Below are 17,539 nucleotides of genomic sequence, written 5' to 3' on the forward strand. Positions count from 1 at the left end.
GAACAAGTATTAGCAACCAACTACATCTAAACCACACCACAGTCAAAAGTAACAGGCAAGCAAACCCAGGGAGCAAAGTAAAACACCGGGGGAACTAAGGGACAAAAGGTCAGGGTACAAGGAGCTAACAGAACTCAGGAACATAAGCAGGTCACAGCTCCGGACAACAAGCAGGGAACATAAACAGGATACAGGACTCGGGAACAGAAGCAGGTTTACAGTACTGGGGACTCAGGCTTAACAGGAAACAATACACAGGGGTACAGGTACTCCTAAGAGCAAAATCACACATGGACTCATACACACACCAGCTCAAACATAAATGCATACACGCAATAGGTTGGACTCGATGGACTTATGTCTTTATTCAACCTCAAATACTATGTAACTATGTAACCAAGCAGGAGCTTGTAACAAAAAGAGACTGCGTGGCAGGCCTGGCCGTTGCGGGTACATTCTTGTTCGAAGGGGGAAAGTGGTCTATGGAAGTCACGAGCAGTTGGAAGCAAGTGGAAGAAATTAGAAAGTTGTAGTTCATGCCAGAAAGTCAGGATGGCAAAGTCAGAGCGGGAACCAAGGTCAGAAAATGGGGGCCAGCCCGAATCAGTTAAAAAATGAAGGGCTGGGGGCGTGGCCTGGCTATGGCGGAGTAGAGACACGGATTCACTGAGCTCCGCTGCTACCCGGGCATCACTCACTTACCGTCTCATCCACAAGCTCTCGCCCGATGTCCAAGAGGTGCAAAGCCGCAGGGGACGCTCACAGGCACCTCTCGGGTGACCTACACCCCTTCTTCCCTTTTCCCTCGGTCTCCACACGGTCCGTGACGGCCGGCCGCATGGCGCCGCCGGAACCGCTGCGGCCCACCACTGTGCCTGTGACCCGGACGCCGGCGGGACACCCTCAATCAGCCGGATCTGCAGACCAGACTCCCATGCCAGATGAGCACACCCGACCGCCACCGGGACCTTCTTCGAGCCTCACACTGCCAGGACTCTAGCACTGAAATGGAGGGGCCTGTCCGCCGGCTGAGATAGTATGGGGCCCGCCGGCCGCTGTGAGGAGGGAGCCGCAGAACAAGGAGGCAATAAAGTGCAGGGGTAGCCCCACTACAAGAGTTAAAGTGACACTAAAGTAACCTCCCCCTCCCCCCAAATGCTGCGGTCAGGACTTACCTTAAATGTTGCCTCTTGATCCGATAATCTTCTTCCTTCCACTTGTCCCTCCAGTCCCTCCAGCGCTGGTGCCGGTCTCTGATCCAGCGCAGACTCTCTGCCTATTCTAGGTGTCTGTCCGACGGCACACCCACGGCTGCGTGCATTGACCTACAGTGAGTCTCTCCTCTTCTGCCCGTCGATGATCTCTACTGCGTATGCGTCCGCACTTATGCTCCATATATTCCAGAATCCTGCTGCACTCCTTACCGGGTATCTCTGTAGGCGTGGGTGTTTGAAGTGACTGCGGATGGCACTGTGTGTGTGTATATATATATATGTATATAAATATATATATATGTAAATATATTATAAAAATATAAAAGCCCGGTCATCAGTTTAGAGTTAGCCATGAATATTGGCCAAAGAATTATTGCTCTCACTCTCACTGTAGCAATACCTGACATGTGTAGCGCAATCGTCATTTTTGTACGTAGGTACACCCGACTTGCGTTTCCATTCATATGCACGCATTCGCGCAGGACTTTACATTGTTTTTTGGTATTTTTACATTTATTCAATTTACCTTTATTTTTTAAACTTTTTTTAACTTCATTACTTTCACATGTGATAGCACATTGGAGATGGTTTTCTTTAAGGTGACATTAGGGGGTCTATTAAAACCCTAGTGTCACCTTTCCAATTCAAAAGAGCTATTCAAGCACACATGACAGCTGCATGCAGAGGCAGCTGAATGTAAACACAGCCGGCAGTGGGTGTGTGCAATAGCCAGCATGCTATTGGCTATTCCAATTTGAAATAGCCAATAGCAGGCTGGCTATTGCACCCGCCCAGTGCCTGCTGTCAATCAGCAGGGGAGGGACCTAAAGGAGAAGGTTCTCCTACAGATCCTCCTCTGCTGATTGAGAGCAGGTAGTGGGTGACTGCAATAGCCAGCCTGCTATTGTCTATTTCAAGGCTGGCTATTGCACATAATTACATACTATCCAGCACAATGCTGTGCTCGATCTTCTGTACTGGAGGGCAGGCTCCATAAAGAGAACCTGTCACCTCCAAACGCTATCACATAGGAGCTGTGTTAGGGATGGGTGCAATAGCCAGCCTGCTATTGGCTATTCCAATATGAAATAGCCAATAGCAGGCTGGCTATTGCCCCCTCCACTGTCAATCAGCAGAGGAGGGACCTGAAGCAGAAAGTTCTCCTACAGGTCCTCCTGCTGATTGACAGCAGATAGTGGGTGCAATAGCCAGCCGGCTATTGGCTATTTCTAATTGCAATAGCCGGCTGGCTATTGCACATAGAGAGAGGGGGGGTGAGAGAGAGGGGGGAGAGAGGGACCCTGGCGCCACTCTCTTTATCAACCTGTAAATATTGTCCCTAAGTTAACGTTTACGCAATTAACTTATCTTTTGGGTAAAAGTACATAAACATTTGTTCAAAACCTGCGTATAGTTCAACATAAGTTATATTTTTACACCCGTACTGGACACTACGCTCCTGACAGTGAAAGTGGCTAATACGTCAAAAATGCGCTGCCAAAGAATGTCACGTGACACCACTGTTCGCGCGACGGATGATATATCCCAGCGTCCTTTACGGGCAGCTTTCTTTTTCCGGGAAACAAGATGTCTAAGAGAGGTGAGTTTCTTGAGTGGTAGGCTCTAATCCGCTGCCATCTCTCCGCTACGATGTGTATTTACTTTTATCTTTCGTTATGTTTGGTTATCCACATTTCTCTCTCTGTCATCCTGTGGTTATTGCCAGGGTTTTAGAGCAGAGAGAAGTGGGAATCCATGAGTTTTTGGTGATCGCCTGTAGGGGAGCAAAAACGCAGCCATGTTTAAACTTGTGGAGTGATCCTGTAATGCAGGGTTTGAGGTTGCGTGTATCGTACATTTGTAGCGTTCTGTTAATGTAGGCTGCTGATCAGCCTTGCACAGGGTTTTTGGATTATCTCGTTACGGTGTTATGCAGTGTGCGGCATGGATGTATTTTAGGGGAGATCTGGAAGAGAGAGTGCTTTCTCCCCCTTTTTTTTCCCCACGGTTTCTGAATAACTCCCCAGAAAACTTATATTCAGGTGATCACGGTGTGATATGTTTAATGATGCAGGTGGTCGTCGCTCTGTCTGTTACAGAAACTCCATCGCAAAATGTATGGTATAGGGCTCTGTTGGAGGAAACACAGTGTGTGAGGGAATGGGGGAGACTTGAGTACTTATGCAATTAATTCTCTTCACTGGAGTAGAGGTGCAGGCTTCGGGAGCGATATTGGGGTGGGGGAGGAGACGTTTACTGAGGGCAGGGGGTTGTGCAGCAGAGTGGTGAAAGAGAAGAGTGTGGGTGCAGCAAAGTGTTAAGGGGGAACCAGCAGAGTGGTGAACAGTGGGGTACGAAGTGGTGGTAGTAGGAGTTTATCTCACGCTCCCAAAAGGTCGCCGTCAGTATAGTGACAAGATTCCACACGTGTGGTAGTAGCTGTTCTGTACTGCTACTATTGCGCATTTGGGCAATTTCAATGCCATGTTGTGATAACGTTGCGTTTTCACACATGCGCAGTAATAGTGGGATGTCTGGATAATACAGTAGTAGTGATGCGCTGGATGTCATGGACATGGTTTTTACATCACAATATGGCAGCAAATCCTGCGCATGCACTTTGTTGCAGTACAGAATGGCCACTAGCGCACATGTGTGGGATCTTGCTGCCATTTGGATGGCAGTTCTTTGGGTGTGCAACAGTGAAGGAAATGCCCATGCTCCCAGTGTGTGTATATATTGTGTGTTAGTGGGCTGAAAAGGAATTCTGCTGCACAGGTGTGGGGGAATTGAATCCACAACAGCGATAAACAGGACATATGGAGGATTACGTTGCATATGCAGAAGGAAAAAAAATCTACTTCGAAGGTCAACCATATTGATTGGTGCAACACCCAACACATCTTGTGAAGTCCAAGAGGAAGATACGTGTATATATGTGTAAAATTAATGTAACCACTTGAGTGCCAGCCTGTATGTACCCTTTCATTACCAGGCCATTTTTTTTAGTGCTGTCATTGAGTAACAATTCTGTAATGTAACACTGCTAAAATTAATTTTATATTATAAAAGCAGATAGAGCTTTCTTTTGGTGATATTAAGGCCCCGTTCACATTGAGCGATTTATCGTGGCAATTTAACGCGCGATATCGTTCTCCAATGCTTCTCAATGGGGCGAAGGGTCCTGCTGTCGCGAGTCGTGCGTCGCTACAGCAGGACCCTTTTTGGAGCGGATTTAGCCGTGATTCAAGCTTGCTCAATGCAAGCATTTGCGCGATATCGCGCGACAAATTGCGCGATATCGCACAAAATGCAAATCGCGCGATTTGCGAACCGCTCAATGTGAACGGGGCCTTAGGCCTCATTCACACTGTGTAAACTCGGGCTGTACACGTCCATGTGGCGTGCACAGCCGTATCGGGCTATACCTGTGGGATAGGTGCTGCATGTAGCAGCCTGTTCTTCCCTATTGGAGGACACGACCGTACGCACACCCCAACTGCACATCTGTGCGGGTCTGGGTGTCCATACTTGGATGCAGACAGGATCCATTCCGTCCGTGTCTAAGTACGGACACCCGTACACTCATGGATGTGCAGTTCGGGTGTGCGGACAGCTTACGGCCGCGTCCTCCCTTAGGGAAGAACTGGCTGCTGTGTGCAATCACACGCAGCACCTGTCCCTCCCGGGAACTTGCCGATATGGACGTGTGCGGCCCAAGTTTACGCAGCGTGAATGAGGCCTTAATAACTGCTTTTTATTTTATTCTTTTTTACTGAAATTTGGGAAAACTACTGAAATTTTTAAACAAAAACTTTTCCTTTCTGTTTTATAATAATAATTTTTTTAAAAATACGGCACAGTATGAACACCCCTTAAATTATTACTTTTTGCCCTGAGGTGATCTAATTTTTTTTTTGGGTGGAAATTAACCACTTGCCGTGAAAAAATGGACGGACTGCAAACTCGCATGTGCGGGTTGCCGTAATTAGAGGGCTTTTTTGTTTCTGCTTCCCGGGCAGAAAAAACCTGTCCGTTACCGGCTGTTTGACATGCAAAGGAGGAAGATGGGAGGGAGATCAGCATCTTCCTCCTTGCTGATTTCCCTCTGTACTGTGAATGTGGAAGTTATGTGTAATGCATCACTTCTGCATTCACCTGTCAGTGCTCTGGCTGGTATTGCCAGAGAGAAGAAGCTGATGAAACAGATCTCTGCTTCATCAGCTTCTTTGGTGGTCTCCAGGTGACATTAGGGGTGTTGGAGACCCCTAATGTCTCCATAAAGAGGGCCTGTCAGTGTGTCTTTGCTATTATAATAGGGGTAGTGTTATCCCCTATGTGATAGCAATAACATTAAGTGTAAAATGTAATAAGTCCCCACCCCCATGTTTGTGCACATATAGATGTAAATACGCGTCTGATGCGCCAGCGCACGAAAACGACAATTGCGCTTCACATGTTACATATCACTGTGAACGTCTGAGTGAGAGCAATAATTTTAGGGCCATTAATCACTGATAACACTAAACTGATGAGCAGTAAAAGCTTTTAAAGCGTCGCTGTGGCCAGTTTTGGGTATTGTGGTATTTTGAGGTTTCGCACCCACAATTTTTAGACCCCGTTCACATTGAGCGATTTATCGCGCCGTAATTCCCGCGATATCGCCGCTATTTACCGCGCGATATCGCTCTTCAATGCTTTGCAATGAGGCAAAGGGTCCTGCTGTCGCGGGTCATGTGTCGCTTCAGCAGGACCTTTTTGCTTTTTGGAGCGGATTTTGCCGCGATTCCAGCTTGCTCAATGCAAGCATTTGCGCGATATCACGTGACAAAATGCAAATTGCGCGACAAACACGCGATTTGCGAATCGCGCAGTGTGAATGGGGCCTAAGGCTTGACATGTTCGATGTCTTTTAACCCGACGGGACCCCGCCTTTTATATTTTACTAAAAAATTGGGTACTAATGTTTTATAATTTTTAATTTTTATTTTTCCTTGACATAGTAAAAAATAAAAACCCCAGTAGTGATTAAATACCACCAAAAGAAAGCTCTATCTGTCCCCAAAAAATTGTATGAAATTCATTTCAGTACAGCGTTGCATGATGGAATAAATGTCAGTCAAAGTACTGCAGCGCTGAATACTGAAAAATGGCCTGGACAGGAAGGGGGTTTAACACCACAGACTTCAAGTGGTTAAGAAACATGGTGATATTGATGTGGTTAAAACATGAAGCTTGGTAATGGTGGTCTAGATGGAACACATGGTTTATACATAGGGATTAGGAGGCGAAGGACTTTATGTACAGGTCACATACAGTGGAATGGTGAAGACGAAGGGGTTAATGTGCAGATATTTAGAATAAGGCAGATAAAGGGTTAATATACAGGTCACAATACAGAAACAGGCTGGAGATCAGAGCTGAGGGACAGTGAAAGGGTTAAAAAAGTCATGAAGGATCACTGAATAGACAAATCAGCTGCTGATGAATCATTCATTGAATCTCCCATTCACAATTAAGGAAGGGAGAGATCATGAATTTAAACAGTCACAATAGGAATGCACCGAAATTTCGTCCGAAAATGGTACTTTGGGCAAAATGCTAAATGTACCTTTTTTTTTTTCCTTCAAAAAATGGGGTGCATCTCTAGTTTCTCTCCTCCCCACTGGGTGCTGCTCTGTGTTCCCTCTGACACAGCAACACCTAGGAGGGAGAGCACGGTGGTGTCTCCAGTGGTGTCACAGGAGGCCGAGCTCTTCTGCACCGCCCAGCTCAGCCTCCTGTGACAAGCAAATCAAGATGGAGAGCAGTGCGGGGAGGAGTTAGCTGTCACAGGAGGCCAAGCTGGCTGTGTGGGGGAGGAGTCAGCTGTGTCACAGGCCGAGTTCTCTCCGAACCACCGGTTTAGTCTTCTGTGACAGGCAGATGAGCCAGTATGTGGTATACAAACACTCAGCGATCAGCTGATCGTTTGTAAGTAACATTGGACATAGTATGCTTACTGTGTCACCAATTATGAATGAAGTGCTCTACATTACTTGATGATCATTCATGATTGTGGATATAGTAACTCATACTATCTCCTCAGTTTATGAATGAACAGAAGCACTAAGTATTGAGGCTTCCTGTTCATAACAGGCTGCAGAACTCTGTCTTCAATCTCTTTTGTTTCAAAAGGGTAATATCAGGGGTCTGTTTAGACCCCTGATCTTTTCCCAGAGCCCCCAACAGTAAAGTAAAATAAATAAAAATCAAATATAAAATGTTTTTTTAAAAAGGTTACCGAAAAAATAATTTGCGGTCTAAAAAAATTCTGTACACCTCTATTGACCACTGTCATGACTCCTCACACCTGTCACAATTGCGAGCCATATTACCCAGCCGCACCGATTGGCTCTGTACTGAGCTTTCAGAGGACTGCTTTGTACACACACAAAGTTGTGCAGCTGCCTCTTTGAGAAGGACATCTATAGACGTCTTTCCAGAAATTAATGTCCACCCCTCCGCCATTATTTTTACAATGTGGCAGTAGGCAGGTGGTTAAAACAAGCAAATCTTTTACCATCTAACCCAGAGATGCCCATTAGGTCGATCGCGATCTCCCAGACGATCGCAAAGTGAACAGTGGTAGATCGCGATCGGCCTACTCACCTGTGTCCTGTCCTCCCGCGATGCTGGTGCAGCTGAATGTGTCAGACGCCGCAGATGGAAGGGGCGGGGCTCCTCTCTCCGTGTGCAACGTCGGCCACACGTGCACCGCTGGAGCTGCTGCAGTGGAGGTAAGAAAAGACACAGGAGAGAGACTGCAAAGAGAGATCAGAGAAAGTGAGAGGAGAGAGCAGGTAGAAACGGCTAAGAGAGAGGGCTGGTTCACACCACAAAGTCTGCGTTCCAGAGTGTTCGGCCTCTAGAACGAACGAGAACTCAAGCTGGCCGGCTCCCTGCATTCAGTGGCGGTGGAGCCGGGCGGTGCTTTGAAGTCAATGGCATGCCATGTTCTCCGCCTGCAGTGCAATTCCCTGCATCCGGAACGCAGGCACATTAGTGCCTGCGTTCCAGTCCAGTGCGATCTGCAAAAATAGTGCTTGCAGCATTTTTGCAGATCGCACTGGACCGGAATGCAGGCACTAATGTGCCTGCGTTCCGGGTGCGGGGGATCGCACTGTGGGCAGGGGGCGTGGCGGCAGTGCCATTGACTTCAATGCACCGCCATGCCTTCTCCTGTCCCTGAATGCAGGTGTTTTTTTATTGGTTGATCTCATTGAGCTCGTCATTTGAAAAGTAGATCTCCAAACAAAAAAGACCCACACTGGCCTACATTTGATCAGGCTTTGATCACTGTCATCCAGAAAATGGGGACATCAGTAACTTGAGATATTAGATAGTAAAACTGATAGGTGAAAAGGTGAGTGCCAGCATCAAACCTACTGCAGTTATTCATAAATAACCTAGTATTTGGTTTTGCTACCATAAATTGTATTAGGATAATTGAAAGATTGTAAACACCATTTGTATGTGAAATCACACTTTCCCACAATATTAGCTGATGATGATGGTTTATAAACATATGATGATGATGATGATGATGATAATGATTATTGTGATTTTTACTATCAAGTAATTACATCAACTGTTGTACTGTGCACATGCTACTGGTCTTTAGAAAGAAAAATCGTATTTACACATGGCTTACTATGGATCTATTAATTGAAAGTTGCTCCTACAGGGAGCCTCACTGTAATAATACTGCTTGACAGCATGACAGACCATGCAGTAGTCACAATTGTGTGATTAGCTTAGTCCCAACCCCCAAACTAGGCCATGCAGAGTAAAGGAGAAGCAACCTAGGAATACATCATAGGAATAAAAAAAAAGGTATCTCTGCCATTTTTTACAGCTAATGCCATGTGTATTGATTTTTTTGTTGTGTACCCTATCCAAAAACATTTAAAAAAGAGAGCATCTGGGTGTACAACCACTTTAAATGTGGTATAGTCAAGTATGTGGTGGAGGCAATGAGAGGGCTTCCTGGGATCAGGACAAAAAGTGGCATGGGTGCTTGCACTGGGTCCGGACACAGCGGATGATCTCAAGACAGTCTGGATACTGCTGAGATTCTGGGGAGGTTCAGTTTGGACCTGTGCAGAATATGCAGCTGGTTTGCAGGTCGTGCACAGGAACACATAGGAACATGAAGTAGAGTTGTAGTCAGGGCAAGCAGAAATCAAAAACAGCCAGGCAGAAGAGGCACCAATTCAAAAAGCAGAAGTGAAGTCCGAGGGGTCTATTCACGAAGCAGCCGAAGGATCTAGCCGTAGCTTCGGCCTATTCTTCGGCTAGCTTCGGCCCCGGACCCCTTCGGTTCAGTAGAACCGAAGGGCAAAGCTCTATCTGTCCCCAAAAAATTGTATGAAATTCATTTCAGTACAGCGTTGCATGATGGAATAAATGTCAGTCAAAGTACTGCAGCGCTGAATACTGAAAAATGGCCTGGACAGGAAGGGGGTTTAACACCACAGACTTCAAGTGGTTAAGAAACATGGTGATATTGATGTGGTTAAAACATGAAGCTTGGTAATGGTGGTCTAGATGGAACACATGGTTTATACATAGGGATTAGGAGGCGAAGGACTTTATGTACAGGTCACATACAGTGGAATGGTGAAGACGAAGGGGTTAATGTGCAGATATTTAGAATAAGGCAGATAAAGGGTTAATATACAGGTCACAATACAGAAACAGGCTGGAGATCAGAGCTGAGGGACAGTGAAAGGGTTAAAAAAGTCATGAAGGATCACTGAATAGACAAATCAGCTGCTGATGAATCATTCATTGAATCTCCCATTCACAATTAAGGAAGGGAGAGATCATGAATTTAAACAGTCACAATAGGAATGCACCGAAATTTCGTCCGAAAATGGTACTTTGGGCAAAATGCTAAATGTACCTTTTTTTTTTCCTTCAAAAAATGGGGTGCATCTCTAGTTTCTCTCCTCCCCACTGGGTGCTGCTCTGTGTTCCCTCTGACACAGCAACACCTAGGAGGGAGAGCACGGTGGTGTCTCCAGTGGTGTCACAGGAGGCCGAGCTCTTCTGCACCGCCCAGCTCAGCCTCCTGTGACAAGCAAATCAAGATGGAGAGCAGTGCGGGGAGGAGTTAGCTGTCACAGGAGGCCAAGCTGGCTGTGTGGGGGAGGAGTCAGCTGTGTCACAGGCCGAGTTCTCTCCGAACCACCGGTTTAGTCTTCTGTGACAGGCAGATGAGCCAGTATGTGGTATACAAACACTCAGCGATCAGCTGATCGTTTGTAAGTAACATTGGACATAGTATGCTTACTGTGTCACCAATTATGAATGAAGTGCTCTACATTACTTGATGATCATTCATGATTGTGGATATAGTAACTCATACTATCTCCTCAGTTTATGAATGAACAGAAGCACTAAGTATTGAGGCTTCCTGTTCATAACAGGCTGCAGAACTCTGTCTTCAATCTCTTTTGTTTCAAAAGGGTAATATCAGGGGTCTGTTTAGACCCCTGATCTTTTCCCAGAGCCCCCAACAGTAAAGTAAAATAAATAAAAATCAAATATAAAATGTTTTTTTAAAAAGGTTACCGAAAAAATAATTTGCGGTCTAAAAAAATTCTGTACACCTCTATTGACCACTGTCATGACTCCTCACACCTGTCACAATTGCGAGCCATATTACCCAGCCGCACCGATTGGCTCTGTACTGAGCTTTCAGAGGACTGCTTTGTACACACACAAAGTTGTGCAGCTGCCTCTTTGAGAAGGACATCTATAGACGTCTTTCCAGAAATTAATGTCCACCCCTCCGCCATTATTTTTACAATGTGGCAGTAGGCAGGTGGTTAAAACAAGCAAATCTTTTACCATCTAACCCAGAGATGCCCATTAGGTCGATCGCGATCTCCCAGACGATCGCAAAGTGAACAGTGGTAGATCGCGATCGGCCTACTCACCTGTGTCCTGTCCTCCCGCGATGCTGGTGCAGCTGAATGTGTCAGACGCCGCAGATGGAAGGGGCGGGGCTCCTCTCTCCGTGTGCAACGTCGGCCACACGTGCACCGCTGGAGCTGCTGCAGTGGAGGTAAGAAAAGACACAGGAGAGAGACTGCAAAGAGAGATCAGAGAAAGTGAGAGGAGAGAGCAGGTAGAAACGGCTAAGAGAGAGGGCTGGTTCACACCACAAAGTCTGCGTTCCAGAGTGTTCGGCCTCTAGAACGAACGAGAACTCAAGCTGGCCGGCTCCCTGCATTCAGTGGCGGTGGAGCCGGGCGGTGCTTTGAAGTCAATGGCATGCCATGTTCTCCGCCTGCAGTGCAATTCCCTGCATCCGGAACGCAGGCACATTAGTGCCTGCGTTCCAGTCCAGTGCGATCTGCAACAGATCTCCGGACGGAAAGGTGTGGGCGCCCCTGATCTAACCTAATGATTATTTGTTTATGAACATGCGTGTTGGGTTTCAAGCCATTTTCTTCTGTTAATATAAATATAGGATGGATTTGTGCAACATATTTGCTTTAATTAAACATGCGTTTGATATTTATAAACTGGCATTTAGTAGAGTAACACATTTCTGTTTTAGGACGCGGTGGTTCTTCTGGTGCGAAGTTTCGCATCTCCCTTGGTCTACCTGTGGGAGCTGTCATCAACTGTGCTGATAACACTGGTATGTTGAAAGGGCACAAAGATTTCTAGTTTTCCAGTTTACCTGTGTATCCAAAATCTGATGTTTAGTCCTGGTAAAGTGGAACTGAAGTCTGCATTGTCATTTATTATCAAGTTTATACTATGGTGGGGGGAGGGGGGGAGGTGTCTTGGAGCGTGGGGTTTTCCACACAGCAGACTTCTACTGGAATATTCAGTCCATATACAGTAGCTTTTCATTAAATTGCAAAACAACCCGGCAGCAACTAGCTGGTTCGTATACAAATGTAATGTTTTGAGATGTCAAATAGGCTCTTGTTAAAGTCTGTGCTTGGATTACTCAAACTTTTATGGCAGAAGAGACCTAGTCATTTCTGTAATGAAACCTTACTTGCTAGCAATTTTGTGGGTTTTTTTAATTTATTTATTTAATAGACTTTTTAGTCCTGCTTTAACCCCTTAAAGGGTTATTAAACCCTAGCATGTTTTCCCAAGTCATCTTCCAGGGCAGCATCTGAGAGAGAGAATCCACCCACCCAAACAGGAAACACATCATCCACAAGTAAAATAAAAGGGGCGGTACAGCCCCACCACCTCAGTTTTTTGTGTTTCCTCCGGCCTAACAGGAGCAGCGTAACCGTTTGTTATTTTCTCTATAGGCCTGCGTGCTAGTTGCAGGGGCCTCCTAGTGTGTGCTCCCCCATGAATCAGGGACAGTGGACCTGGGGGGTTGCATTCCTGGGCTTGTCCGAGGATTAACCTTCAGGTTATTCTATTATGGGACCCTCCCTCCCCATCTATCCCTGAGGTTTCTTATCCGCTTGAGGAAAAGCAACCATCCCCGGGTGCATATCGGCTCTAGCAGAGCTTTCCCTTACTCACATTTGGTTCGGCTCAGAGTTCTCCTCTGCCTTGCCTTGAATGGGGCGGTTTGCCATCCATGCTCCCTATGTGTGCTGCCATGTTGTGGATATTCATATCCTGTAGCATCCAGGGCCTCCTTGAATGGACAGCTATGCGATGGAGTGGTGAGTACCCCTGGCACCAGCATCCACAGATGCCAGGGAGGGAGAGCAACGGTCGAGGGACGGAGACACAAGCAGTCATGAACATGAGGTGTTCCACAAGGCTTCCTCTGGTTGGCAGTGCTAAACCATGCAGCCTGATTTCTGCTGTCATTCATGGACACTAATGGCTCCAAAGGAAGGTTGGAGGCTTAGAGGGAAGTCTCCTTCCTCCTACCCCCCATTCTGTGGGCAGTGCACAGTGGGGGGGGGGGGCCCTTGGGAGGGGATCCTCCTTTTGGGTGTTGGTTGCTGAGGGTTGTGGTGCCTCTTAACACACGTTTTGTATGTGTGATATGTCGTTCCACCAGTGATGTGGCACCAGTGATGTGGCACCTTTTCAATCTGCAAGCAGCAACCCCCAACAATAGGCAACCAAATTACTCCTTCCTACACTACTGGGGTTAGTGTTACACCGGAGTATTGGGGATTTTCCCCAATTTCACGCTTTTGGCAATCTCCTTTTTGTGTTGAAACATATGTAAGGAAAATCATCAGCCAAGGATGGTTTTTTGTGAGGCCTTTGGGTCATAGGCAACAGCTTATCTGTGTAAGCAAGGCAAACCTAGGCCGGTAAATGTTTTCCAGACTCCTTTTGCAAATAAACATTGGTGTGTCCATAAGCACTAGAGGCTTATTTCACACCAATTTTAGGTGCATGCTCTGGTTGTTTCCAGATGGTTCACAAGGAGAGACTGAGCGTGATGATCAAAACTTGATAGTGCTGCAGACGTATTGTGCCTTAGGGCTAAAAAGTTTTTTGTTGGTGTTGGCATCTCTGATTTACCACCTGGCTGTGCTGGGTGTGATCTCATAAGCTGGAGGGCTATCATTGCTCTGGCCTTAGCGGGGGCTGGGGAATGTTCCTTCAGCCCTAATTAAGTGAACTTACTTTTACTTGCCTGTTAGAGCATGGAAACCTAAACTATGTCTTAGTATCACTATACTGCCACTGGAATAAACACTTTATTGCTTTAGTGAAAGCACCATAGTTGATGAATCGCAGTTGGGCATTCCTTTATGTATCGGTGTTCCTATGCTGTCTCTATGATGACCCATTTTACTGCTGTTTGTGAGAGCGTCACAGGTACATCTGATAGTTGGGAATCTCAGTGATTGCGCATACCTTGCTTATTGGTATTACTATACTGTCGCTGAGAGAACCAATTTATTTGCTTTAGTAATGGTTCAGGAGATGGTGGGTCCTCGGTATGTGTATACCTTATGTTGGTATTACCATACTGTGTCTGAAATGAACCAATTACTGCTTTAGTAAAAGGATATTGGTTCAGGAGATGGTGGAGACTTGCAATATTGCATACCTTAGGTGTTGGTATTGCTATCCTGTCTCTGAGACAAACCGATTTATTTTAAGTGGTAGCTCTTTCGCTCATGAGGTAGTTTTAAATCTCAGTGTTGGGCATACCTAATGTTTTGGTATTACGCTGCTGCCCCTAAGATGACCAATTCACTGCTTTTTATGTAAACATTATTGGTTCATGAGATGGTTATGAATCTCAGTGTTTGCACATACCTTATGTATTGGTATTGCTATACTGTCTCTGAATAACTTAAATCATTTAGTGGAACCATCATGGTTCAGGAAGTAGCAGTGAATCTCTGTCCTGGTGTATACCTTGTGAGCTGGTATTACTGTACTGTCTCTGAAATACCCAAACAACTGCTTTAGTGAAGCCATCTTTGGGTCAGGAGGCCGTTTCAGATCTCAGTATTGTACATACCTCATGTGTGGGTATTAATATACTGTCCCCGACATAACCAATGTACTGCTTCTGTGAGGGTACTTGTACAGGACAGGATTACCATTTTTTTGTGATGCATCATCAAATATGATGTAGCCGGGTATCGGTAATGGGTTTGTTCTTAGTTGGGTTGTGTAACTCACCATCTACAGACTAACTGATCCCATCATGGTTAAAGTATTATTGGTTGTCACGTAGTTATGAACCTCAGTAACTGTGTGATCTAATTTCATACCTGGTGTATCTATATAGCCACCAAGGTACGGAATACCCGATTTACCACTTGATTGGAAGCATTGTTGGTTACGATGTAGTATGACTCTCAGCATCTACATTTCATCACAGTTCGTTCTCTTTGGGCTGTGTAACTATACTTCTACGGAACGAACAGTTTTACTCTTTAGTATCACTGGTTTGGGATATAGTTAGTAATCTTGCCATTAAAATATCCCTGAGTTACTACTTTGTATAAATTGACAGTACTTACTTCAGTGCAACCCTAATGGATTACACGTCTGGGGCTGCAACTACACAGTTACAGGCTAACTACTTGGGGGTGATTGGTTAATAGAACTCCAAGCCAATGACAAGTAGTTTAAAGGGTTGTACCATGGTGTCAATACCTTACTTCCCTCCTGCAAACTACTAGTAGGCCTCACAAGGTTATTCTTGCATGTCTTCCCTCTTTATCGAGCATCCATGTTATAACAGTAAACTTTGTGCCAGATTTACGGCAGCTGGCTGCTGCTCGTGCTCCCAACATATAGTATAGTGTCCTTATATAATTGGGTGGTATCTATGTTAGACCACATCAATAAACTGAACATATCAGATGGTGTTCTTAAGTAATCAGTGGTGTCTGTTACACCACATCGATAGACTGGGGGCAAGTTGACCCAGTTGGTAGTACTGATGGCAGTATAGGGCTGCAGCCAGACTTGCCACTTACATTTTTTATTCTAACTCGTCCATGAGTAGTAACAAGCTCCCTCATCCAGGCTACAGTAGTTGCTAGATGCTACTTAGAAGTCAGTCACCCTTGGAGGAAATCAAAGAATATTTTGGCCTGTTCAGAGCCTTATGAAGACTGTAAAGCGGCATAACACCCATGGCTGGTGACTTCAGCTATCCATTGACCTTTAATCCTCCAAAGGATTTCTGGCATGCTCCAAGAGGACAGTAGTCTTCTTGGACCTGGGAGAGCTGAGGTTTCCCCAGACCATATCTGGAGGAAAGCCGCTAGATCCAGTGCCAACCTCTGGTATTGCACTGCAGAGTGGTACTCCTCTACTGCCGATACCAATCTTTTGGCAGGGAGGAGGCGCTTGGAAGTTGTTAACTCCATGGCCGTGGCTTACGTCAACCATCAGGGCGGCACACGAAGTGTGGCCGCGGCTCAGGAAGCGGAAAGCTTTCTATCTTGGGCGGAGGTGCATGTTCCGGCTCTCTCCGCCGTGTACATTCCGGGCGTGGACAATTGGCAGGCCGATTATCTCAGTCGCCAGTCAGTGGACCCGGGAGAATGGATGCTACATCCGGAGGTGCTTCACCAGCTCTGCCTTCGCTGGGGGTTCCTGGCGTCTCGCCTCAATCGGCGGGTGGCTCGGTTCGTGGAACCAAAATCCTATTTTTTTTATTATTTTTACATTTAATTTATTTTTAAAACTTTTTTAACTTTTTAAGTGGGGTTTTATGAGGCATCAGACTTCAATTTCAAAAATGTATTCTCAATTCCATAGATTCCATTAAAAACATACATGTACATAGTCTCAATATTGCCACATTAATGTATATAATTACGTTTAACCATGTGCCATGTTAAAAGTTATGATGTTTCCAACTTTTCTGTATATTCATAGTGGCAATAATTCATATATTTCCAACATGTTTCGCAGTTGCGCTTCCTCAGGGAAGAGATGAGGAAAGAATATATTTGCAAATATAAAATCAGTTGGGCTTACCACTGCTCGTAGGGTGAGCAAAATCCAGGCTCTCTCTATTAGAGAACCTTATTTACAAGATTTGAGGATAGATTGATCTTGAAAACTGACACTGTTTTTTTTGCCTAATGTCTCCTAGTTTTCATAGATCCCAGGACATTGTAATACCCTCTCTCTGTTCTAGACATGCTACTTTGAAGGAACAGGAATTTCATTTATTAGATGTTAGAAAATCCAGTTTTGAAGTACTTGGATTTTACCAACGGTTTCAGGAAATCAAGGCATTTTTTGTGTTGCATGCAGGTCTCAAAAACACTTGCTAAATGGATTAGGCAAGCTATTACTTCAGTTTATGAAGCAATGATGGAGGTTTGCCCTTTTGGCCCTTGGCTCATTCAGCTAGAGCCTTGGCCACACCATAACAAATCTGCCTTGCTGCCACCTGGTCTAAACTACTCCACCTTCTGGCAACATCAGTTGGACCTCCTCTCTGCCCAAGATCAAGCTTTTGGGAGAAAGGTATTTCTAAAGGTGGTCCCACCCTAATGGGTACGTTTTTCCGCTTATCCTCATGTGCTGTCCTGGAAAGACGACTAGTGAAAATCAGAGTTAAAGGGGTTCTAAAGCCTCCGTTTTTTTTCCCCTATATCTGCTGCTATCAAATTAGTAGATATAGGCAAAAAGTTTTTTAAAAAAACAGCTTTAACAGCGGTTTAAACTTACCTTGTTTTCGCTGCACGCTCCCGTCCGAGAAAACAAAACTGCTCTGGCGGCCGCAAAGCATCTTGGGGCGGGCGCATGTGCAGTTCGGATTCTCGGCCGGGAGACAAGCAGAGACGCAAGATAAGTCTATAGACGCGTGCACCTGCATGCAGACACCGCTG

General features: G+C 45.6%; 1 protein-coding gene across 1 annotated transcript in view; it reads left to right on the forward strand.

The window, feature by feature from the left end:
• Positions 1 to 2,756: 2,756 nt before the first annotated feature.
• The window catches only part of RPL23 (ribosomal protein L23), a 36,972-nt gene continuing 22,189 nt past the window's right edge, over positions 2,757 to 17,539 (forward strand). The window contains exons 1-2 of the mRNA XM_018574004.1: positions 2,757 to 2,814; positions 11,827 to 11,910. Of these exons, the coding sequence (XP_018429506.1) occupies positions 2,802 to 2,814; positions 11,827 to 11,910 (97 nt within the window). The 5' untranslated portion in view covers positions 2,757 to 2,801. The remainder of the gene's footprint in view (positions 2,815 to 11,826; positions 11,911 to 17,539) is intronic.

Source organism: Nanorana parkeri, unplaced genomic scaffold, assembly GCF_000935625.1.
Source record: "Nanorana parkeri isolate BGI_ZX_2015 unplaced genomic scaffold, ASM93562v1 scaffold2670, whole genome shotgun sequence".
Taxonomy (NCBI): Eukaryota; Metazoa; Chordata; class Amphibia; order Anura; family Dicroglossidae; genus Nanorana; species Nanorana parkeri.